A 25,343-nucleotide genomic window follows, 5' to 3' on the forward strand; every position below is an offset into this window, starting at 1 on the left:
AGGTCGCCCTGGAAGAGAAGAGCCCCCAGTCTGCTTTGGAGATGGTCCAACTAGATGAGCACGGAGAGGGGGTATGCTGGCAGGAGATGGATAACACACGGGAAGTGGTCGCTCGAATATGTATCAGAAAGTGCATACCACTCAAACCGGCGTGCAAGTTGGGTAGTACATATAGAGAGGTCTAAATGGGAGTAGGTGTGAGATGTGTCCGAAAGAAAAGTAGGGGCGCCAGTATTGAGGCAGACAAGATTGAGCTGGTTGAAAAGGTCTGCTAACAGGGAGCCCCTCGGGCAGGATGCTGGAGAGCCCCAAAGGGGATGGTGGGCATTGAAGTCACCAGTTAACAAAAATGGTGCAGGTAGCTGAGCAATAAGTTGAATCATGTCTGCCCTGGTAACGGCAGACGACGATGGAGTGTAAACAGTACAAATGTAAAATGTAAAAGTGGGGAGAGTAATTCGGATGGCAACTGCCTGCAGGTGCAAACGTGATGGGATCGTAGTAAATATCATCCCGGACCAGCAACATAACCCCTCCATGAGCCGGGATACCTACCACAGGGGGTAGGTCAAAACGCACAGAGGTGTAGTGTGCCAAGGCAATTTGATCGCATGGGCGTAGCTTCGTTTCCTGGAAGGCTACGACGAGCGGATGGTGCAAGCGGAGCAGCAACTTCAAGTCCTCTCGGTTGGAGCGAATGCTGCGAATATTCCAGTGAATAAGTGCCATCGTAAGAAGAAAAGGAAGATGAAAGAAGGGGTCACCTCGAAGGCCGCTGAGGGCCTGGCTTCGAGCGAGCACTGCCGCCGCTATCACTAGGCGGACAGTCATCGTCCATTGGTTCTATAGGTTCATCGGCCATCTTGGTAAGATGGCCGGGAGGGGGAGCCTCCTCCGCCGGTGAACGGCCAGATGTTCGGCTACCAGCGGTGCGGCCAGGCGAAATGGATGACGGCCTGGGGCGGCAACCACTGGGTGGCGCTGGAGAAGAAATGCGCCGTGGCGGAGAAGGAGAACTGTGCTTCCTATGAGCCTTCTTGGAAGGTCGTTTGGTGGAAGTACCGGTCGATGGCTGGGAGGTCGAGGTACGTAGGAAGTCTGCACGGGACGGTTCCTTCTTGAAGGCCCGTGCATCTGACTTCTGGGTCTTCGTCTTAGCAGAAGCTGATGAAGGGGCTGGTGTCTGTGGGGTGATGGGAGGAAGAGGAGATGTCGACCGCGCGATCTTAGCACTGGCCGAACGGACGACCGTGGTGCTGAAGGTCAGATCGCATGTCTGGGTTGCCACCTCCCTGGTAGACGAGGAGAGGCGAGGGCAGTACTGTATTTCCACGCTGGGAGCAGCGTGGGCTTCCTACTAGCCAATAGCTTGCGAGCAGCCGAGGTGGACACTTTCTCTTTGACTCGAATTTCTTGGATACAGCGTTCTTCCTCGTTCTTCCTTATAGACGGGACAGTCGCGGGAGGATGCTGCATGGTCACCCTGACAGTTCACACAACGAGGAGACGGAGGTGGACAGTCACCCTCATGGGCATCCCTGCCACAAGTGACAATTTAGCCGCATTGGAACAAGACTGTCGAGTGTGATTGAAACGCTGACACTGGTAGCAGCGCGTAGGTGTCGGGACATAGGGGCGAACAGAAATAACCTCGTAGCCCGCTTTGATGCGCGATGGCAGCTTAACACTATCAAAGGTCAAGAAAAGTGTCCGGGTCGGTACAAGGTCATTGTTGACCTTTTTCATAACCCTATGGACAGCCGTCACGCCCTGCTCAGCAAGGAAAGACTGAATCTCCTCGTCAGTCAATCCGTCGAGGGATCTAGTATAGACCACACCACGAGACGAATTCAAAGTTCGGTGAGCCTCCACCCAGACAGGGAACGTGTACAGGAGTGTGGCTCGAAGCAGTTTCTGTGCCTGAAAGGCATTCTCAGTTTCTAGTAACAAGGTACCATTACGCAACCTCGTACAAGACTTAACAGTACCGGCTATGGCATCTACGCCCTTCTGGATAACGAAAGGGCTGACAGAGGAAAAATCCTTTCCGTCCTCAGATCGAGAAATGACTAGGAACTGTGGGGTAGGCGGTAGTACTTTTATCACTGGGGGCCGGTCATCTTTCCGTTTGTGGGCAGAAGTCGAGAGGGAAGAAGAGAAATCCATTGCGGAGGAATCCCCCATGATTGCCAGCGTCTCCGATGGCGCGCTCCTTCCTTATGGGGACCCTCTCAGAGGGCACTCCTGCCTTAGGTGAATGTTTACACCTCAGGTCACACCTCCCGAGAAACAGACGGAGGGACCAATCGGCATGGTCAGAAGGTATCAGCTCAGGCAATCACCCCTCCCTGGGCCTGGCCTTTACCAGGGGGTGCGTGCGTGCCTAACTTGTCTACCCAGGGCGGGGAATTACGCGTTACCCCGTTACCGGCTACGCGTGCGAATGCGTGGGTCAGCCTTCAGGCGCGCACAGGAGGAAGGAAGAAGAGGAAAGGAAGAGAGAGAGGACAGACTGACTCAAACGCCGAAGTGGAGACCAGAGAAGGCAAGGAGAAGAAGGCAAGGAGAAGAAGGCAAGCAAGGAAAAGAAGGCAAGGACAAGAAGGCAAGGACAAGAAGGCAAGGAGAAGAAGGCAAGGGAAAGAGCAAGGAAGACAGTGAGATGGAGAAGAACAAAGAAAGAAACCAACCAAAGAAGGAAGAAACGAGAAGTGAAAAACCAAAAAGACCACAAGTATAGGTCGTGGGACCGTCCGTCTCCGGACGCAGGCGCTAACTACCCCCTTGAGGGGGATGGACTCCTTTTAGTCGCCTCTTACGACAGGCAGGAAGACCTCGGGCCTATTCTAACCCCCGGACCCGCAGGGGGGGCTTTTCTTTTTGCTAACGAGAGGGAGAGAGAGAGAGAGAGAGAGAGAGAGAGAGAGAGAGAGAGGGAGAGAGAGAGAGAGAGAGAGAGAGAGAGAGAGAGAGAGAGAGAGAGAGAGAGGGGGAGAGAGAGAGAGAGAGAGAGAGAGAGAGAGAGAGAGAGAGAGAGAGAGAGAGAGAGTGGGGGGGGGGGGGAGGGGGGGGGGGGGGGGAGGGGGGGGGAGGGAGAGAGAGAGAGAGAGAGAGAGAGAGAGGAGAGAAGAGAGAGTAGAGAGAGAGAGACTGAAAAGATATGTGTCCCATGTCCCATGTCCACTGAACATTTATTAGAAAATTGTATAAAAATTTTAAGTAAGTGAGTAAGTACTTTCGAGATTCTTGCTAACAATTTTTCTTTTTTACAGAGTATACAGATATTTGTATACCACATATATTTAAAAACAATGTGTAGCCCATGTCCATCCAATATTTGTGAAAGTATCATGTCCAAATCTGAAGTAAATTAGTCAAGAACTATTCGAGAATTTTGGTAACAACATTAAACCACCATTTGTTTTAACATAGTAGTATAGGTATCTTGGTAAAATCAATGTTACATTTTCATTAATAGAGCTAATTAACAAGTATTATTACTTCTGTGACAACTTTCTTCAATCAATCCAGAAGAATAATTAACAATAATTCATTGTTAAAAAATTCCAAATTCTTCAAAACATCTCTTCATGTGACCTCAACCATCAAAGCTTCATCTATGAATGTAAGACTACCCCTATACTAACCTGTTACCCAACATAAAAAAAGTTGATCTCAACAGTAGTAATTTAATCTGTCAGAGTAAGACCACACTGTATATTTCAAATGACAAATGTGGGGAAAAAAACCTTGTCTTATAATCGGGTAAATATGGTACTTCTTCATTAAATTAGAAAGAGGCTGAATGGTTGACCAGTACTTACTTTCAAGAGGCAAAATTCCAAATACCCCATTTTGTCCCCTCAGAACTCCCATGTTCTTTCCTTAACAAGGAAGAAGAATTGTTTATGGATCTTTTTCTATTATATCCCTGCAAATTACAATGCATTTTCTAAAATTTAGGGTGTTGTGCAGTTCCATCACAACTATATAGTCTATTTGCTGTTTTTCTTTCTGTAGCAGTGTAATTAGGTACAAAGTGGTAGTTTCTACAAGTAAAATTCTATTTCGTAGGTGTTTCATGAATTCCAGGTTTCTTGCTGCCCTTGCACCATTCTTTTTAAATAAAAAAGTGCAAGCTTTTTTAATGTACCACCATCCTTTCTTTAATATGAAAAACACATTCTGACAATCGTTCTGTGCTCTGTCACTGCTATCTCACTTCATTTTAACTAGTGTGTGCCCAGGAGAGCTGAACTTGTGACTTTTCTTGTTGGATTATGTGTTAGCCCACTTGAATTGCTGGTAATATTTTTACTTGATATTGTACAGCTGATATTGTATAGCTGTCCCAAAAGCAACTAGGGAAATACATTTCAACTCAGGAAGAATCCGGCATACCTAGGGTGTGGCATGTGCACTACAGGTTTTCCCCTTCCAGTTGTTTTACATTAATAGCCATCAACCACATCAGCACAGGTCATCAGACATTGCCATTTCTCCACTTTTAAAAACAATAAATCAATAAATACATAAATTTCTATCATCCTCTTAATTTAGGCAGTTAAGACAAGACCACCATTCCTGTGATATACAACATTGTATAAGTGTTCCGTAGCTGGAGTTTGCAAAAATAGTGGACTGGAGGCACACACCAATTCTCAACTCAGGATCCCCTGTTTTGCCAAACCCAAACTCTGCCATCAATGGCTGAGCACTCCCTGTGGTGCTTGCCATGTGCAGCCTAAATAATGCTACAGATGCTGCGACCATTGCCACTCCATTCATTTAGCTCTTCGGCACACTGATCACCTTGAGGTTGGGGCTATTTCCTGACCCCGCTCCCCCTTTTCAAAGAGATGCCTGTATGATGCAGTCAATACAAAATCTGCAGTACATGAAACATACAATGTTTTACCACTCTGAAACTTGCGAAAGGTATGTTAAATAACACGGCAGTCCTGGCAAACTCCACGCTTTGTTACAATGAATTCACCAAATCCAGTGGCATTTGCCATCGTCAGCAAACTTGATGGACTGGTACATCTAAGGCACATATTACAACCTGCTCAAATTCCATGCTGTTTCTTTTCCCACAAATTTTACATTAGCTGATCTTGACTTAAGAGTGGTGAGTAGTTGATGATATGCTTATCATTTTAAATAAGGAAAGCTAATGATGATATGGTAGGTAAAGACTAATCTTAGCTTTATAATTATGTATAATACAAACATCCCAATGACAGTTTCTTCTTCTCTGCACAATATGACTAAATCAGTGGGTTTCTAGCTGATTTAAAATTTTGCATTTATGTCTTATATACTTCAATTACACAATGGTGACATACTTCATTATGATCTGTAATGTAACACTACAGATTGGTTTAGTGTAAGACCTTTCTTTATATTACAAGTTAGTTAACTCTGCCATTGTAACAACCAAGCCTGAAAGGTGAAGACAGCAAATCATATTTCTTTTCAGTTATTTCTAAGCAATCACATTACATAAATTTTTTGTTGTGCGACAAAGGTTACTTCATTTAAAATATTGTCTTGCAACACTTCTATACTAACCACTCATAACAGGTGATTTTGGAGAAGCTTCCTCTGAGATGCCATCCTCAAACACTGCTGCTACAGTATTGTCTTGTTCCCATGAGCTGTCTGTATAAGGCAACCCACCAAGACTGTCATCACTCTGAAAGTATTGAAGATCACACAGTCAGCCTGATTCTGAGTGTCAAAATGACAATTCATACAGAAAATCTCTGATTTCATTAGGAAAATTAAAGTAATGATATCTGCTCAAGAGAAAGAAAGTGTTATTAACCAGTTATAAAATACACAACTGAATGGAGCCATTCATTCGGGAAATAGATGAACTGCAGTGTGCCCAGGACATGTTTAGTCTGCATATAATTTTTCATATTAGCCTATGAATGGTAAAGATTGCAACAGATGGAAGTTTCCACTATGTCTCATTTATATCGATCACATTTGCATTATTATACACTTTGGTTTCATTGTGTACTGTGTTGGCAAAAAAAAAATTCCTTTGGCTTTCTTACCTGCTGTGCTTGGTCAGTAAAAGAGTCTAAGAATGGGACTGATTTTTCCTGATTAGGATGCTGTGACACTGCCTGGAATTCCTTATTACCATCCCATGTGCAAGAACGTGGTTTTGAGCCAACTGGTCCTGAAAAAATTACACAGGAAATAGATCTTCTTAGCCATCCAGTTCAAATTAAAGGAAAAATATAGAAAATAATTGGTACATAAAATTTTTTAAAACTAATGCATTCAGTTTTGCTTGAAGCTTCATTTGTTTGTTTTAAAGGGAAAATTAAAAGACAAATTTTACAGAGAATTAGAGAAAAACAGTCCTGTAACTGTTAGTGGTATGTGGTGATTTCTGATTTTGTTAAACTAATGCAATGTAAAGATAACAATGGAATATATTTGTTACCTTTGGTTAAATTCTCATCAATGGGCTGCAATCTACTAGAACCTTCCCTATCAATATACTTTTCCAATCAGTTTAAGCTACAATTGAAATTATTTTTATGATTTTATGTGATTTGCTAAATTTCAAACTCTCGCTCTATACTATAGCAAGTATTTTCAATCAACTGTCAACCATATAGCATACAAATTGATATTAAAATTTTTGCTCTGGTACCACCAAAATTTAAAAAGCTACACGAAATCAACAAAAAACATAAATACCATATGAGTGGGTTATGTTTGGAAGTACCAAGATGGAAACGTTGACAAATAGTTGTAAAATGCTCAGCATTAGACTGATAATGTGGATTAAACGTAGTAGTCAAATTTCATTGGGCTTTGTTTAAAATGACAAAGATTTAACATAAGAAGCCTTTACATAAGAAAAAGACCTCTTTTAAGCTCTTGTACTGTTATTTTCTGTTGCTGCAGGTTGTGAAGTTAAAATTTTGAGAACCACATACTTCTTACCCCAGAAATGACTATCTGGCTATCACAAGTATAACTGAATTACCAAGTTTTATATGATGCCATATCACATCTCTCTGTTGATGGCGAGGCTGCTCGAAGGGCGAAGACCAACAGCCATGCTAAAATACGAAATATTGAAATTAAGGTTAGGTGTTGTACCCAGCTGACTATATGATCTGAACAACTGTACTATGAAAGTGAATAAATTTGTTCACCATCTATAATTTATCTTCATATAACAAAACATTGATTTACGATATGAACTGCTCATGGAAAATTATTTAAAATTTGCTTTGTAGAATGTACAACTGAAGCTTCAATCAAAAACTGAATATGCTTAAATAGTATTATCTGTACTGTTTGTTACATTTCAGCATGAAAACAATGTCTTAAATAAGTTACTTCCTTTCCTACTAATTAAAATAGTTTATTTTGTAGAGAATGTGTGTCTTTTTATTCTTGATGTATGTAACATGTCATTATGACATTCATAGAGAATAAGAAAATTCTGTTACTACATTAGGAATTTTATATTATGAGACTTGATGCGTTTTCTTCAATCTGTCAGAGACAACTTTGGACAAAAGAGGATGCAACCAAAAAAAGAACTTTGGAGACATCAAGAATTCATTTCCAACTCCTGCTCATCACCCCATAAAGCAAATAATAAGAAACAAAATGCAGCAGATGCGTGGGCGTCCACATGTAGCTGATGCAAGGGCACCCATACAATGGTTTGTGGAGGGCATTAGACCTGGGGGTATGGAGTATTTTAGTATTTTTAATATTCTGAAAGACAAAAAATGTCTTGTAAGAAGCCATAAAAAAGTTCCTGTCCTGACCCTCCTAAAAAAACCTGCATAATACTGACTTTTAAATCACTTTCTTACCACACTACATGTTTTCCTTTTGCTGAGAGTTAGGGGAGGGGGGGGGGGGGGGGGCAGTGGGGACACCCTTGCCCCAGTGTGGGTGCCCCTGAACAGAAGTGCTTCGATGTCCAGAATGTGTACAGCACCAAAGAAAGAAACTGACTACATAAGAAACACTATCAGAGGGAACAATGGGACAGAAATGTAACGGCTGGCAGCAACAGATGTAAGTAACCTAGCAAAACATATGATAATAAAATGACATTCAAGTTAAAAAAAAAAGAAATAAAATAAAAAAAAAATAAAAAATTGATACATGAAAATTATAAATAAACCAACAGAAGAAACTAAACACAATCACGAAGACAGACCATGCAAGAACAGAAAGATTATATTTTGCATTAATATCTCTTTATATAAAATGATCAAAATTTTAAGAAAGTTAATCAATGTAATAATGCTCATTCTACTTCTTTCTTCGTTATTAGACTCACCTAAACTGGAACCGCTGCCAGAACTGCTGCTTGTGATGCCTCCTGCTTCTGGATTAACTTGAGCCTCACAAACTGGTGGTGAGCCTTTTCTGTCTTCAGGTGATGCTGTGGATGAACTAACAGCTGCTTCATTATGCTTCCTCGGTGCTACGATGCTTGAGTACAGAGGACTCTCATTGCGTGCCACAACATCACTAAATGTGGCTTTGCTTTCTCCCCAACAGGCAGCTGGTGCAGGGACAGGTACAGGTGAAGGTACTGGTAAGGGCTGAACTTGTGGCTGCTGTCTCTGCTGAGACTGTGATTGTGGTTGTGGTTGTGGTTGTGGTTGTGGCTGTGGCTGCGGTTGCGGCTGTGGCTGTGTCTGTGGTGGTGATGGTGGCTGTATTGGAGGTGATTTCTGGCTTACACTAGGTTGCGTCACAGCTGCTGGTGGAGACAGAGGACAACATACTGTTGTTGTGCTTGATGATGGCAGAGTGTTGGTTGGAGACAGCGTAGTTGGTGAAACAACTGTGCATGACAAAAAAGAAAGACACAAATAAAAATTACCGAGTATCACTGACACATCACAATTAAAATAATAAATAATTTTTCACCCTCCCTCACCATTTAAAGATTTGCCATGAAACACAAATCAATATTCACAAATATCACATGAATAAATTTAAAAAAGGACAATTGACAGAGAAGCTAACAATGAATAGCTTCCACAAAGCAAACTATCTCCATCTTTGGATCTTTCACTATTACACATTAAATAAATAAGGCATCCATAAATCAGTTAAGCCAGTAGAACAGCTGTGTCTTTTCCTTTGCACAGTGCTCTGCTGACTCAGCCACGAAAAAATTACATTTGTCACTTCCAGTTCCACATATTTCTCATTAGTGTTCCACTCCATTCTAGTTCAATATGGATTTGTTCAAGCAGAGTCCAAAAGAATCACATGCATGCACACTGCAAAAACAGCATTCGAGCTGTGACACTGATTACTACCGATGTTCCAGATAAACATAAGATGTTTGACAAGGATTTCTCAAAACTCATGAACAGTTGGCACTTGTTTGAAATACTCTAAAGTTTCAAACTGCTCCAAACAACAAGCCTCATTCATCCACATGGCTCCCCACTAGTCCCACACTTTCTTTAGCACAATGTCACCTGAAATTATAAAGTTGCCATTGACAAGAGAAAGAGAGAGAGAGAGGGAGAGAGAGAGCAAATTGAGGTATAAATTACTGAAAAAATATCTTAAAACAATAATGTACACAGTCATCATGTTGCCATTTTTTACTGAGAAGGTACACCGGAACTAATTCATTCCACATCACAGTAAGATTTTGCAATTCAATTATGTCCCACGTAACACGCAATGAACGAACAAGCTAACTAACAAGTTAACTACGTAAAACTAGAATAATTTAAACATTGCTAGTAAAAAAAAAATTGCATGGACAAAATTGACTTTACTTTATGTCACATCAATTTCCCATAAATGAGGAGTGACAAGTTGTCATTTATAAGTGCATTTTTGCAGTCACTGAAGGAGAGAATCAAGCCACAATCTGAATGCATTATACTTTGCATACTACAACGCAAAGAGGAAACAAATATTTCACCCATATTTCACAAATTTGCAACATTATGTTATCTGACTGTCTCTAGATATTTCTGCACAACAAGCCTGATTGTTTCAGCTTACACTGCCATTTTCAAGTGCTCATCTAGCTGGAGTTGTCAAACATATGGCATCCTGGGGCAAACTGTGAGCTTTCTGTTGTGAAATATTGTTATGTCTCACATGAGAGAGGGTTAAATAAAGTAAGTAAACCCCCTGAAAGTATCACATAAGCATTTTTACACTGTAGTTAATGCAGTTCTTATTGAATAATAACGGTCACACGACTGTTAGCATCCATAATGAAAATGTTCCTTATTAATTGTTCTGCTGCTTCTGCATACAAACAATCAACAATTCTCAGTCAAGTGAAGTACTCCTCACAATATACAACATAGACCGAGCCTTCATGCACCACAAAAATCCCAAACTGTTTCAAGCCATGCATGCACAGATGAACCAGTTTACAAACTGTCAGTGCTGCTTGAGCAAACCCCATGTTAATTGCTTGTTCCAGAAATGCAAAAAGGTGTTATGTTTCATTGTGTGTTTTTAATAAAATGCATCCATCAAGTTAGAGTGCCTGCATGTCTGCCTCCTTCAAACACACACAACACTCTGAGTGTCTTTTGTTTTCATTATCACTAGTGAACATCTATGTGAATTTAAGCTGGCTCAAAATTCAGTTCTGGCTAATATGATTCTATCAAGTGTGCAACCTCATACTCTATGGACTTTTCTGGGATAGGTCAATAGATGTCAGTCTTGTCCTTTATGGTATGGTCTGTTATGTAATGCACGATAACAAGAAATACTTTACTATTCACCAAAGGTTACTAGGATATTAAATCGTGTACTTTTAACCTCATGAGGGGTAAATGTTGAAGTTCCAACACTTCTCATTTCTTATGTATATTTTTTCTTCTTCCTGAATGTAAATACCTTGGGAGTAAAGGAGACCCTTACCAAACAGCAGAAACGTTGAGCCGTCAACAGGCACACACAAATGAGATAGAAAACTTGCTAGTTTTCACAATCAACACCCCCCCATACACACACACACCTCTATCCTCCTACACTATGCCGGCTGAACACCCAATGTCGGGACTGCATTTCGGCATGTGGGCTAGGGTGGGTTGGGGGATTGTGTCAGGTGGGTGGCTGGAAGACGCGTCCTGCTAGCTGCTTGGAGGGAGGCAGCAGGTTTGCTGTCTAGGAGTGAGAGAGGTACGGGTGGCAGGTGCTTGGGCTAGGTATGTGATACATGGGTACTGGTGTCGATGTGGTACAGACACGATGAAGGTGCCGTGGATTAGGGACAGGTGAGAGGACAGAACAAGGGAAACTGTTGGGTTCGGATGTGGGGGCACTAAATGAACAAAGGTTGAAGCCAGGCACTAGCCTCACACCTTCTACCCCTCCTTTCTCCTGCCATCCCCTTCCAACACACATTACCTTTGTCATGCACCGCATCCCACTGCCTATGGCACCTGGTTCCAAGCACCTGCCTGTGCACCTGCCAACCCTCCTTCCTGCATCCCTAGCCAGCAAATCTGCTGCCTCAATCCACGGCACTTATACCCCCCACCGCCCAAGTTCCTCTTCCCCCAAGCTCCTCTTCCTGACTCCTGAATGCTAGGAAGTCGTTTCTCTATTTTGTGTCTGCCTATCAATGCCCCAAGGCTTCTGTTATTTGTTGGCAGGTCGTCTTTACTCCTGAAGTATTTACATTCTGCCAGAACTTGCCTACCATATTTTTCTCCGTTAACAAATAATTCTTATAAAAGACAATTAAATTTGAGTTCAAACAAATGTAGGGTTACAATAATTTATGAATACATATGTAAGCTGTAAAAAAAACTGCAACAAACTACATACATTTAAACAGACACAAGTCACAAAAATGTTGAGCATTTCTTGTATTACAAAAAGCAAATGTTTATCTACATATTATAAATTCAGCTAACTTGCAAAATATGCAAACTTATCAAACTGTTACCAAAGTTTATTACCTACACCTATTCCTACACTCTGTGAGCCATTATGCAATGTATGTCACACCGTATGTAGTGTACCAAAGTTATCTTCCCATTCCCTTACTCCATTTGCAGAAGGGTGTTTAATGGTTGCTCAAAAAAGTAGCTTAAGGTAATCATGTAAATGCCAAGGAAGTTGCCACATTTTTCACTGACAAAGTTTGTTGTAATTGTAAAACTGACTTGCTTCACACTGCTGTGGGGGATCGAATTATGATTCATGGCATTTTTAAGTAACTAAACTACGTCACCTAACATCAACCTCTCTCTATAAAAATATGCCAAAGTGCAGAAACATTTGAGCTTTGATGGCCAGTTAAGTGCCAGTCTGAAGGCAAAGGAATTAAAATTTAAGGAAATCCTTTGTGCACTCAATTGCTGCTGATGATTTATAATTGCAGAAAGTGCACTGAAGTTTTGCCAAATGTTTTAATCAAACAGAAGGAAAATCATTTGACAATTTGTGTTAAAGTGTAGGGATTGTTTTGAATAATATATTTTGGATAGTGTGATAATTAGTGATGATGAGACTGATAGAGGAAATAGAGAAGATCCAAAGAAAACTGCATATTTCATTACAGATTCTTTTAGTAAACACAACAGTGTCACAGAAATGATCAACCAACTCCAGTGGCAGACACTGCAAGAGAGGCATTCTGTATAATGGGGTGGTTTATTGTTAAAGTTTGGAGACCATAGGTTCCTAGAAGAGTCAACAAATATATTGCTTCTTCCTGTGTGTATCTCGCGAAAAGACCATGAAGATGAAATCAGAGAGATCTGAGCCCACAGAGAGGCTTCCCGGCAATCATTCTTCTCATGTGACCTATTTGCGACTGAAACAGGAATGGGATTGGGGGGAGGGAGTGACAGTGATACACAAAGTGCCCTCCACCAAATACCGCAAGGTGGATTGCACAGTAAAGAGTAGATGTAAAAGTTTATACTTCCATATAAAATCCAGAACCAAAAAGCAGAGTGGATCATTTGATGCATAAGGTGTGGTCCACGAGGAGTTGTATAACTGGACAAACAATAAACAGTTATTTTTATGGAAAGGTTCAAATTCAGGATTAGTATATACAGCAATTGAAAAGGTACTGTTGATATCTGGATGCTTCATTATGATAATGCACCTAGTGACAATTCCATAATGGTGAGGTAAACTCTTAACCGAACACAAAGTGGAGATGTCACTGTAATAAGTAATACTAAAATAAAAAAATACTTAAAAAGAATAAGTGCAATAAACCTGAGCAAAAATGTATCAAGGGCAACAAAAATAATTCTAAAACTTTTCTCAAGCCATGATCTTGTGGAACAAACTAGTTGCTCCATTCAAACACCTTTACGATGAGCTGGGTAGAGAAGCAAAAGTGTAATAGCCCCTTTGTATTTTCAGTATTATCACTTAAAACACAGGGCAAACCTTCACTCAAATTATGATTTGTCCTCTGATTAGTAAACTGGTATGTTATTCTTCCAAAAGTTGGATATAAATGTTTGTACATCACAGGCACTGTACAACTGAGGGTCCCTCTCACTGCAGAAGGAAACTGTGTGTAAAAAGGTGGTGCTGTATCTAGAGACAAATTAACATGATTTCATTTCATCTCAGTGCCAGGCAACGGATGTTACTAATGACAACTTCTCCCCTCTCATTTTATCCATGCACTTCTCATCCTTACTTTAGGACTGACAGCGGCAATGAAAGTGTTAGGGCCTACAGCTGCATCAAATCCCCAAAGTTGCCAAACCTTTACCCCATACAACAGTTCCTGCTTGCATCCAGCTTGGTGCCTTGTGTTACTGCTGAACCCTGTGACTTTTTGTGTGTTCATTTATACAGTTGTATAGTTATTCTTTTATTCATTGTTTCTGTTATTCATTATGTGGTACTGAACGATGTCACTTGAAAGTTTGTCGAAAGTTATAAATGGAAAAGTTTAACAACACTCTCTTGTCAAGGAAATTTCCATACGAATGCAGTCAAGATAAATGGTTTGTGCGTTATGTGCCTGCTTTGAGAATGAAAAACATAATGAAGGTCTGCTGCTCTCCATTACCAAAGGGATCAACAGAACTGCTGAAGCTTTGAATATAAACTGATTTGATGATTGGGAAGGAAATGTTCGACAAAGAAAAGGAACCTGAAGAACCATCAAAACTTAACACCCCTGCAAAAAAACATTGTCTCGATAAACAAATTACCAATATCAATTCATTTGCAGAGGATGCAATTTGTTGTCATGTTTGTAATTATTATTGCAGGAAGGAAAATCCAGCACTCAAGAAGTTATTGGTCACACTTAAAGAAGCAGGACATTTTTTAGGCACCTGCATCTTGTCCACAGTTAGCACCCTTGGCTTTCACTATGGACTTTTCTGTGACTGTGACCTGTTGATGGAGAGGGAGGATATATCTGCATGGCAATTCCAATTTTTTAAGGGACATATGTAGCACAAACATTGACAAAGTGATGTGACTTGATGAAATGTGAGTCAATTCTGGTCACGTTGTCAAGCAGGGCTGGACAGACGACAAAGCAACAAACAGTCTCCTGCTTTCTGAATCAAAGAAAGCAGGACATTATCATGAAGACATAAACCATGTTACATTTGCAAAGTGGTTCAAAGATTCACTAGAACCAAATCTTGGAAAACTGTCAACAATTGTTCTAGACAATGCTCCTTACCATTCAGTTGTTGTTTAAAGGCACCTACCATGACAAACTGAAAGTAGGAAATGATTGATTTGTTTCACATCATAACGTTGATGCAAGTGATGACCTCAAAAAGATGGAAATTAAGGAAAAAATATTTCTCCATAAGATATTGTTCCCCCTATATGAAATCGACGAACTGTCAAAAGAACATGGACATACGGTTGTTAGGCTACAACCTTGCCACTGTCACTTCAATAAAATAGAGTTAATATGGGCCCAAGTTAAAGGTTACGTTGCCAGGAATAATAATAAATTTACCCTATCTGCAGTTGAAGCATCCACAAAAGAAGCTGTCATGAATGTCACCATTGAAGACTTGAAAGAAATGTCAAAATTACACAGAGCATCATGAGAAAGAGCGTGGCAGAATGAAAATCTTTTGGAAAATTCAATGAGAGGAAATGTAAATTTCGTTAAATGACAACAATGACATTGCCAGTGGCAGAGACACTTCAAGAATCCGTCATAGCGACTAGAGAGACATCAGTGGAGTTTTTCCATTATCACCTTAGAAATGGAGCATAGGCAGCTCCAGCTACATGTTTGGTGTGTGCAGTTTACATCTATAAGTACTTACACACGAAAATTATATCATGTAAGTTTAGAAATTTTAATAAAAAGGCCTTAATAGCTCATATCAGGAATTCAGCAAATATTACTGTTTACAATATAACTGCTGTAATAAAGAAGCCCTGTTATTTTTTATGCATTTGTTCTTTCTAAACAATAGAGACCAGCCTATTTAAGATACATTTTCCAACCATGATAAACACACTTAATGTTACTTTTTGCTGTGTTGGAATTATGCAGGTGCACCAGAAAAACTAACAACAGTTTCATTACAAACCCATATCAATCTTTTTATTGTGTTAAAACTGTACGGGCACCCGATTAGTAACTGACACGTAAGCGGATCATTGTGCATCATATTTAATTCTAATTAGCCTATCTCACATTAGAGATCTTCGGCAGAGTTCTGGGTCAAAATATAGAAAAATATGATGAATTCTTAACATTTCATTCGCATAATTTATTCACCTAACTTCTTTACGGTAAGTAGCTGTCTGTCTTTTCCTACAGTGCTGATATTCCTATCTGGAGCTGCCTCATAAAGTTGGAGTAGATGTGTCCTGTCGGCTCCTCAAGACCTACAAGTGATGCATTTTAGGATGTTTAAAGTCTTGAAGCATCATAATTTTAATTATTTAAGGTGTGGCAGCCACGTGAGCCTCTCATCAAAAGTGAGGTCCAGATATTTCACTTGTTTTCCTACAAGTGAGCATAGTAAACCCCAGTTTTAAAGAAGGCAAATGAAAAAGAGAGAGCAGGAGTGATTACAATCAATAAAAAGAGTTTTCTCCAAAATGAATTTAAACCTGTGGTGTTAGACCATTTCTCCAACCGCTTGATCGTCAAATGCAATTGCTGTTGCAAGGCTGGGGAACACACAAAAGATGGAGAAGACATCCACAAAGAAGGAAGACAGTATAGAATGCTGGACTGTGGACAGAATACTGCTGATTGCAATGGTGAATGCCACGACACTAACAACATTCCCTTGAAGGGCACCATTCTCATGCTTAAAGGTCATTCCATGTCAATTCAACCAGGGGCTCCAGCTTATAGTCTCAGATATGACTGAAATTCAGTACACTAATTCTACCATGTGTGAAACACTCGTGTACAAAGTATTAGTTTCCCCTGTCAATTAGTTCCAGAAATATGACTTGTGAAAGAAGGTGACGTGACCCGGAAATTACAGCCCACGTTTAGCAATCTATCTTCAGATCCAACTTCAGGTCTTAATAACTTTGGAATTATTCTGCACAGTCCAGTGAAATTTTTACAACCCAGTAACATCCATTTAAAGAACACACTCCATGAATCGAAACACCAACAACATATTTCTGAAGAAAATAAAAAATTCCAAAATGTGATTAAAAAAATGTAATATGTTAAAAGGTACTTATTGTAGGTGCCCTCTATGCCAAATATAATTCTCTCAAAAAGGGTATAAAGGCAAAAGTCCTGAGTTCGAGTCTCGGTCGGGCACACAGCTTTAATCTGCCAGGAAGTTTCATATCAGCGCACACTCCGCTGCTGAGTGAAAGTCTCATTCTGGCTGGAGAGTTGCTTGACTGTTGTCCCAATGATATCCTTGGATAGCATCTTAAACTATAAATCCATAATTTTCAGAAAAGTCTAGTTTTACTATAATTTCATCTTGTTTCAAATTATCCTTACAAGACTGGAGATAAGCCGACTGTGCTGTTGCTGTGAAGCTGTGCGTTGTCAGTTTGTCCATTTTTTGACAACACATTTTAACAAAATCTTCCACTGTACTTTTCTTTGTTTCAAGACTTGTGCGATCCATGTGTGTCCATTGTTTATAAAACAACAAGTTTGTTGTCATCCATAAGGAGTTCACCATACAGTTTGTTATTCATGTGTTCTGCAAGATTTGCCTTACCAGGACACTTTTCACACCTGTGTATCATGCACTGGTAGGAACTGATGTCACACACTAGCAGCTTCATTGCACCTTTTTAATCCAGACCAGAATCGTTTATAGCAGCAAACATCAGCTTAGCATTTTGATGGGTCTCACATACGCAAACATTGTGTGTGCCCCTTGCACTTACAGACACAACCCATTTTGGCCAAAGATTGAAAAAAGATGATAAACCTACTTTGGTATTGGGATACTTTTCCTTGAATTCTACATATGGTTCTGATATGTTGCATAGCAACAGTCTTTTTTGCATCTGTACACGTACATTTCCCGTTTACATCGTTGCATAGTCTTTTTTTCCAGGCACTATTCGGCTATAGTCATTATTTTCATAAAACTTCAACACTAGCACCTTTATTTCTGAACTCAATTACTTACCCTGAGCCTGCTGAAGTTGTGGAAGCACTCCTTGGGTTGCTTTGCTTTTATTTTCCTAGCTTGCTTTAACATATGTGTAGAAACACTGAATTCCTTTGCAGTGTAATCAATAGACCAGCTGGAAGGTGAAAGGGTAAGAATAGCTACTTTTTTTCTGGCGTGTGGATATGGCACATTTTTCTTTCAAATCATGCACAATTTTGTCCAAACCAGAGCATTTCTGGCATGATTTCTGTTCCTTTGGAGCAGATAGTTCTTCCTCTTCCATCATTAGTGTGTCAGCTATTTTGTGTTTTAATTCCATTTGAGCTTCTTGTAGTTTTCTTCTACCATAGCTGGGCCTGTCTCTTTTCCCAACTTTGTGTGTCTTCATGGAAGACAAACTAAGAGCAGTCACTGAAGTATTTAATTGCTCATCCACTGAGGTTGTAGGTGGCTGATACTCTTCGTCACTGTCATGTAAATTATCAGAATATTCTTCATTTTTAGCAGTGTAACACACCTGGAACATAACTTATGTCCTGGTTTCATGTTAAGTCCCATGCACTGACACTTTCAATTTCGATTTTATATCAATTTCTCTGAGGCTACACTTCACTGTCTTCTTATGAATCCGAAATGGATCAAAACAACTTCTTTGTAGGAAAGAATACTTATCCAGAAACACTTTCATATGATGATAACAAACACTAAAGTTTCCTGGAACTGTACTTCTTGTGCCCACAGGGTGTATCCCGGATCTCCATAGCAACAAATCGTGGTCCGATTCATCCAGATCATACAGTACAAGGCGAATGCCACATTTTGTTCCATATGTTGATTTATGAGATTCAGATGCTTGTGCTCTACCAATACTGCACCACTAGCACACTCTTCTGCCTCCATACTGACTTTCCACAACAGTACTGACCAGTCTGAACTAGAATCTTAAAAACATAAGTCACCTCTAATTGTTGTTTGTTTCCTTTGTCGTTCCTGCCTAACAATTACTCATTCTGTCCCTGAAAACTACCATTGTTTAACTTTCTGTTGCCTAATGGTTCCCAACAATTGCTGCAGCTTTATCTGAAACAAGCTGTCTGCATCATCACTATTACTTGCTAAATCATGTTAAAAGAAACATAATCAAATACATCTCTGTCAACTTTTATTGTACGCAAATGCCTTGCAATAACAAGTTGAAATTTTGCCACATATTATATTATGGTCTACTTATGCAGTGTTTGAAATTTGGCTTGGATATCACTTGTCTCATTTGTGTTACCACACTTTGAAAATCCATGTTCTTCATGTAATTTTTCAAATTTCTGTGTCCATGTAACTCAGTTTTTGTGACTGATATGGGCAACATGAGTTCTGTGTGTGTTTAGGCCACATTAAGCTTACCAAAAAAAAAATTTATACAATTTCTGAGTGAATTGTATTTGGCATAGGGGGCACCTACAATATGTAAGTTTTAACGTATTACAGTTTCTAAATCACATTTTGGAATTTTTTATTTTCCCCTCAGAAATATGTTGTTGGTGTTTTGATTCATAAAGTGTGTTCTCTAAGTGGATGTTACTGGGTTGTAAAAATTTCACTGGACTGTGCGGAATAGTTCCAAAGTTATTAAGACCTGAAGTTGGCTCTGAACATACATTGCCAGATGCGGGTTGCAATTTCTGAGTCACACCACCTTCTTTCACAAGCCATAATTCTGGAACTAATCGGCAAGGGAACTTAAAATTTTGCACATGAGTGTTCCACACTTGGTAGCATTGGTGTGCTAAATTTCAGCCAAATCTGAGACTGTCAGCTGGAACATTTTCTCAAGTTGGTTGAATTGACATGGAATGACCCTTAAAATAGTCAGACAGGACATTCCCAACCTTGTATCAAAAATACCTGTCTGAGAGGAAGAACCATGTGGAAGTGAGTAGATGTCCACAGAACCCTCACCAATAGAGCTGCAACAAAATATTGTGCTACCAGACAGTATTGTAGGTGTCTTTCACATCAAAAAAGACACCAAAGAGGTGTTGCTTATGGAGGGAAGCTTGTAGAACTGCTGCTTCAAGCAGGATCAGGTTATCGAGCGTGAAACGATACCTCCTGTACACACACGGGGAGCCACTTACTAGGGACCTGGTTTAGAGAAGCCATAGGTTGTGACCAGACACTGTATCACAAGCTACTAAAACCACAGAATCAAACTCCCACAGAGAGTAAATGATTGAATTCTTCAAAGTTGATGGAACAGAAATCAAAACCATTTCTCTCCTGTCTCTGCTAAGAATGACAGAGAACTGTATTCTGGCTAGAATCAGCCATGATGGTCATGTAAGATTCAGCCATTGTCTGAGAAGTGTCTCTCAGCAATGTTAGGAGACATCCCTTCTACCATAAAGCAGCTACTGGTAGTCGTTCGTTCCACACTGAGACCCTCCCAATGGCTTGCCATACTTTACTTGGGAATGTAGACCTACTGATAGAGTTCAGGAACTGTGATTCTTGAGTTCAGGAACTCTTGCTAAGGTCTTTGCTTACTCTCTCCAATTATTCTCCTCGCCTTTGGTCCCGCCATCTGAAAGATCGGAAGGTTATCATCAGTAGGGCTATGATTGAAACTTTGCATAGCTGCCATCCTGTCCCTTATTGCAGCATGACCCTCATCACTCCTCCAAGGAGCAGGCTACCTCCTACGTGTTCCATTTTACTCTAGGATGGTTACACCAGCAGTGTGGTGACTGTAGCTGTAATGTGGTCCACCAAGTTCTGGATGTCTTCACACTGACCAAAAACAGAAATTGGCTTCTTCTGGCAGATAAAGTAGTGGTTGATACCACGAAGTTTGTCATCCACTCCCCATTGAGCAGTGTCTGGAAGGGCAGGCAAGCAGAAGGAGAGGTCTATGGCCATAGATGACGCAGTAGCAGTGCTAAAATGTGTAGTTTGACCCATGTTCATCCATATGATGTCTGTAGTTCATGTCAGATTCTCAAGTGTATTACCTCTGGGGCAAGTGGTGTTACATCACCATAGAATACTGTGCACACTAAAAGTACCATAAAAGGAGAAAGGGGTAGTTCATCAAGATGATCTGTGAGGGGTCTCACTGTAAACATGCTCATTGGGTGGCAGGTACACACAGCACACTGTGACAATAACGTGGGCCACAATCTGAACAGCAGTATTCCTCTGGAGTATAGGAGCCATTTTAGTAGCACGGTTTTGATTTACTCCTATCCTAATACCAGGTTGTGAGGCACTTGCAGAGCAAGGGGAAGTGGAAGGGCTGCCTAGGTCCAGTGGTGAGGCATCTAACTCCATGATGTCCTCCTCATCAGTCGTATGTGCCAGAATGACATCTGATGGCACCCGGAATGGCTTTTGACCCAAATGTCGTGACCCTTTCCCAGCTCCCTTTCCCTTCAAGGATGACATAGAAAGGGGATGTTGAGAGGGCACTCTGCTTTTGTGGCGCCTTCTCTCAATGGTCTCTGTGAAAATGTTCCTAGCCTCTACGGCTGTCTGGATTGCTGTCTTTACTCATTTTGCTTTGGCATTTTCAGGTGCGAGTACAGGTGCTGATGGTAGATATGGGTGTGCTGGACATTGTATACATTGAAGTGTTCACCTTGAAAACAGATTTCTGCACCAAGGAAGCAAAGAAGTGGCAAATACAGGGGACTTTGCCACCTTATATTCTTTTTGGGCTTATGAATAGGGGATCCACTGGGTCACTTTTATCTCCTGAATTTTGTGTTCCTCAGCAAAAGCAGGGCAGTATCAGCTCCAGACTGTCTGGCTTCTGGAGCAGTTTATGCATATTGTTGGAATCGGGCAGTCAGTCCCAGATTCATGGGCTGTCTGTCCACACTTCCCACAGGTCACTTCACCTCCGCAACTCAGGCTGTATGGCCAAACCCCTGGCATTTGCAGCACCACATACGGTTAGGTATAAATGCCTAACACTAAGTTGCAGGAATCCTGCCATGAAGTTTTCAGGCAACATGTTCAGATCACAATGAAGGTGTTGGTCTTCTTAATTTCTCCGTAACTCCTTCAAGTCCTTTGCTTCACATCTAATATCCCCTGTGAGTCTATTCTTGTTTGAGTTCTCAGATGTCTATCATGGCACATAGCCAGTCGCTTACTTGAGTTGAAGAAGTTAAGAAACTCAACAATGATGGCATATTCACCCAATTTCTCTGACTTCCTAAGAAGTTCCATCTGTTTTGCCCTGTAAGCCTGAACCAATAAGGAACCATTACATATATGTTTAACGGACTTAAGGCACCAGCAAACCCTTCTAATCCTTCATGAATACAGAAGGGGGACACTTTTTCAAATGTCCTCTCCTTCCTCTTAATCATTACCAAACCATTCTGCTTTACAGCTGCTAGAGAACCATTACTAAATATAATTTGATTATCAGGAGGACTAGCCTCCCTTATTCATTTGGATGTGGGAGTGAGTACTTCCAGACGGTACACTTATCTCATTGGGAGTGGACGTACTCACTGTACTCACTATGGTGTTCCCAAGAGCAGCCAGGGACATGCAGGTCCACCCAGACAGAGCCTCACTTGGCTGTGTAAGCCTTATACAACTGAGATGTGGCAAGTTCCTTAGAGATTGCCAGCTAATGACTGTTCTTCCCCAACAGCCATGCATTCACCAGAGTGCAGCACAACTTAAGACAGAGAAGTTTTTCTAAGAGGTTTTATCATCCTCATGATCCAGGCAGCAAAGCCCAAGATCCACAGTCCCTGTGGCACACGATGTTCCGTCTCCAAGCCATACAGTGGTTTCTGAAGCATGTCCAGAGCTTATGGTGACAAAGAAATAGCAGCACTGACCAGTAGCCAGCTCAGGAAAACCTTGTTCACCAAGCACAGACCCAGCAAACAAATTCTGAGCTCCCTGAGGTGCTTGCCACTAAGAGCAACCAGAACAACCTAGGTGTCATATGTGGCTTATCGAATGCCACAAATGCAGAGAGCAGTACTCACCCCCAATGTTAGATGAGGGGCAAGTTACTGTAAAAATAACCACAAACTTATAGACCTATACTGACTTCCCAAACACAATTCTCTAGCTCAAACCAGTCAACATTTACCCGAGGGTATTGTAAGTTTCCACAAGCTGATGTTATAGTCTCTAGCTTTTGCTGAGTATCACACTAACCCAAAAATACTAGATTTATATGGCTTTGAAATTAATTTATTGAGAGCTTTGTTCTACAGTGGAGATGGCTGTAATTTCACAGATTGAGACACTCATACATTTTCTTAATCAATCTGTCTTGAAAGACAACGTATTACAGTTTTGGTATTATTGATAGCTGTAATAGTCTTCCTGAAAGGAACAACGGATTTTGTCAAAGATGCACTTTCACAACTGCACTTGCAAGGAAATGTGCAGTGCCATTAGCTTTTGCTCAAACTGATGCAGCAATGTTTTGGACAGGTGATTTTAGAGCTGAAGCAACTGGACATTTTAAGTATTGGTGGTTGTGATCTTTTATACAACTTATTACTTGTTGTTGTTGTTGTTGTTGTTGTTGTTGTTGTGGTCTTCAGTCCTGAGACTGGTTTGATGCAGCTCTCCATGCTACTCTATCCTGTGCAAGCCTCTTCATCTCCCAGTACCTACTGCAACCTACATCCTTCTGAATCTGCTTAGTGTATTCATCTCTTGGTCTCCCTCTACGATTTTTACCCTCCACGCTGCCCTCCAATACTAAATTGGTGATCCCTTGATGCCTCAGAACATGTCCTACCAACCGATCCCTTCTTCTGGTCAAGTTGTGCCACAAACTTCTCTTCTCCCCAATCCTATTCAATACTTCCTCATTAGTTATGTGATCTACCCATCTAATCTTCAGCATTCTTCTGTAGCACCACATTTCGAAAGCTTCTATTCTCTTCTTGTCCAAACTATTTATCGTCCATGTTTCACTTCCATACATGGCTACACTCCATACGAATACTTTCAGAAATGACTTCCTGACACTTAAATCTATACTCGATGTTAACAAATTTCTCTTCTTCAGAAACGCTTTCCTTGCCATTGCCAGCCTACATTTTATATCCTCTCTACTTCGACCATCATCAGTTATTTTGCTCCCCAAATAGCAAAACTCCTTTACTACTTTAAGTGCCTCATTTCCTAATCTAATTCCCTCAGCATCACCCGACTTAATTAGACTACATTCCATTATCCTTGTTTTGCTTTTGTTGATGTTCATCTTATATCCTCCTTTCAAGACACTGTCCATTCCATTCAACTGCTCTTCCAAGTCCTTTGCTGTCTCTGACAGAATTACAATGTCATCGGCGAACCTCAAAGTTTTTATTTCTTCTCCATGAATTTTAATACCTACTCCGAATTTTTCTTTTGTTTCCTTTACTGCTTGCTCAATATACAGATTGAACAACATCGGGGAGAGGCTACAACCCTGTCTTACTCCCTTCCCAACCACTGCTTCCCTTTCATGTCCCTCGACTCTTATAACTGCCATCTGGTTTCTGTACAAACTGTAAATAGCCTTTCGCTCCCTGTATTTTACCCCTGCCATTCATCTCTCTACCTTAAGTTCCTGCTCTTCCATTCTTTCAGATAAACAGGACATTCTACTCTAGATGGGATAAATTACAGTAAATCTGGAGCAAAGAATAACGAACTCCATCATGGGCATCTGTACCACACTTTCCACAACCTGGCTCTCTTTTAAACACCAAAGTTCTATGGCAAGTATCTGGTATTTGTAGCAGCATTGGATTAGGAATGTATGATTTCACCTTAAGATGAATGTATCCTGCCATTATGTGATCTGGCGGTACTGTCCTACCAAATGTAAGGATAAATGTTCCTATTTTATTAGCTCACCATTTAGCATCTTCATTTTTTGTTGAACATTCCCCTTCCTATGCCCATTCCCTTCAGTATCATGGAAAGGTGTCAGCATGTACAACTATTTTTCAGTAAAATATAAAGCTATGAGTTTTGGTGTTTGGAGTCTTGTTGTTTTAATGTGAAGGACCATCAAACAATCTAAAATCAGTGATGGTAAAATAGTCAATATTAAACTGAGTGAAAGCCCAAATCTGAAATAGATGTTTATCATCTTTTACCCTGTATGACAACAGGCTTCATACCCTGGAGGTATATCTGCCGGTCACATCTGCATATGGAATGAAATTACGTAAATAAAAGTACTAATAATCAACATAACCAACCGAACAAAGTAGAAAGTAAAACAAAGTACTTACAAAACTGGTACTTCATGTGCCATGACTTCCAAGGTGCAAGTGCACATAAAAATATGTCACTCCTCAATAAAACCATGGATGAAACGGCAGACGAGAATCCAATCTGAACCGTGTATGATCAGTACAACATCTCATAAACTCTGTCAAAAGACAAGCCCAGACAGCACATGACAATCCTCGTCTGATAGGATGAAATGTTCATCAAATTCCACAGGGAAAACACCGAATTAAAAGACACACAATCCTTGGGAGTATTTTAGTATGACGACGACTCCCAAGGTCTGTGTCTCTTTTAATTCTTTGTTTCCTTAGTGGATTCTGATGATAGTTTAATTCTATCACATGAGGATTGTCATGCTGTCCAGGCTCACCTTTTGACAGAGTTTTGGAGATGTTTTACTGATCATGCATGGTTCAGATCAGATGCCCATCTGCTGTTTCATCCATTGTTTTACCAAGAAGCGACTTGTTT

General features: G+C 40.6%; 1 protein-coding gene across 3 annotated transcripts in view; it reads right to left on the reverse strand.

Annotated features, from left to right (window-relative positions):
• Positions 1-25,343, reverse strand: part of LOC124804646 (transmembrane protein 131) — a 382,072-nt gene that overhangs the window by 32,840 nt on the left and 323,889 nt on the right. For all 3 annotated transcript variants that reach the window (XM_047264868.1, XM_047264869.1, XM_047264867.1), the window contains exons 21-23: positions 8,342-8,854; positions 6,069-6,196; positions 5,575-5,698 (exon numbers count right to left, since the gene is read on the reverse strand). In XM_047264868.1, coding sequence (XP_047120824.1) covers positions 5,575-5,698; positions 6,069-6,196; positions 8,342-8,854 — 765 coding nt within the window. The remainder of the gene's footprint in view (positions 1-5,574; positions 5,699-6,068; positions 6,197-8,341; positions 8,855-25,343) is intronic.

Source organism: Schistocerca piceifrons, chromosome 7 (genome assembly GCF_021461385.2).
Source record: "Schistocerca piceifrons isolate TAMUIC-IGC-003096 chromosome 7, iqSchPice1.1, whole genome shotgun sequence".
Taxonomy (NCBI): Eukaryota; Metazoa; Arthropoda; class Insecta; order Orthoptera; family Acrididae; genus Schistocerca; species Schistocerca piceifrons.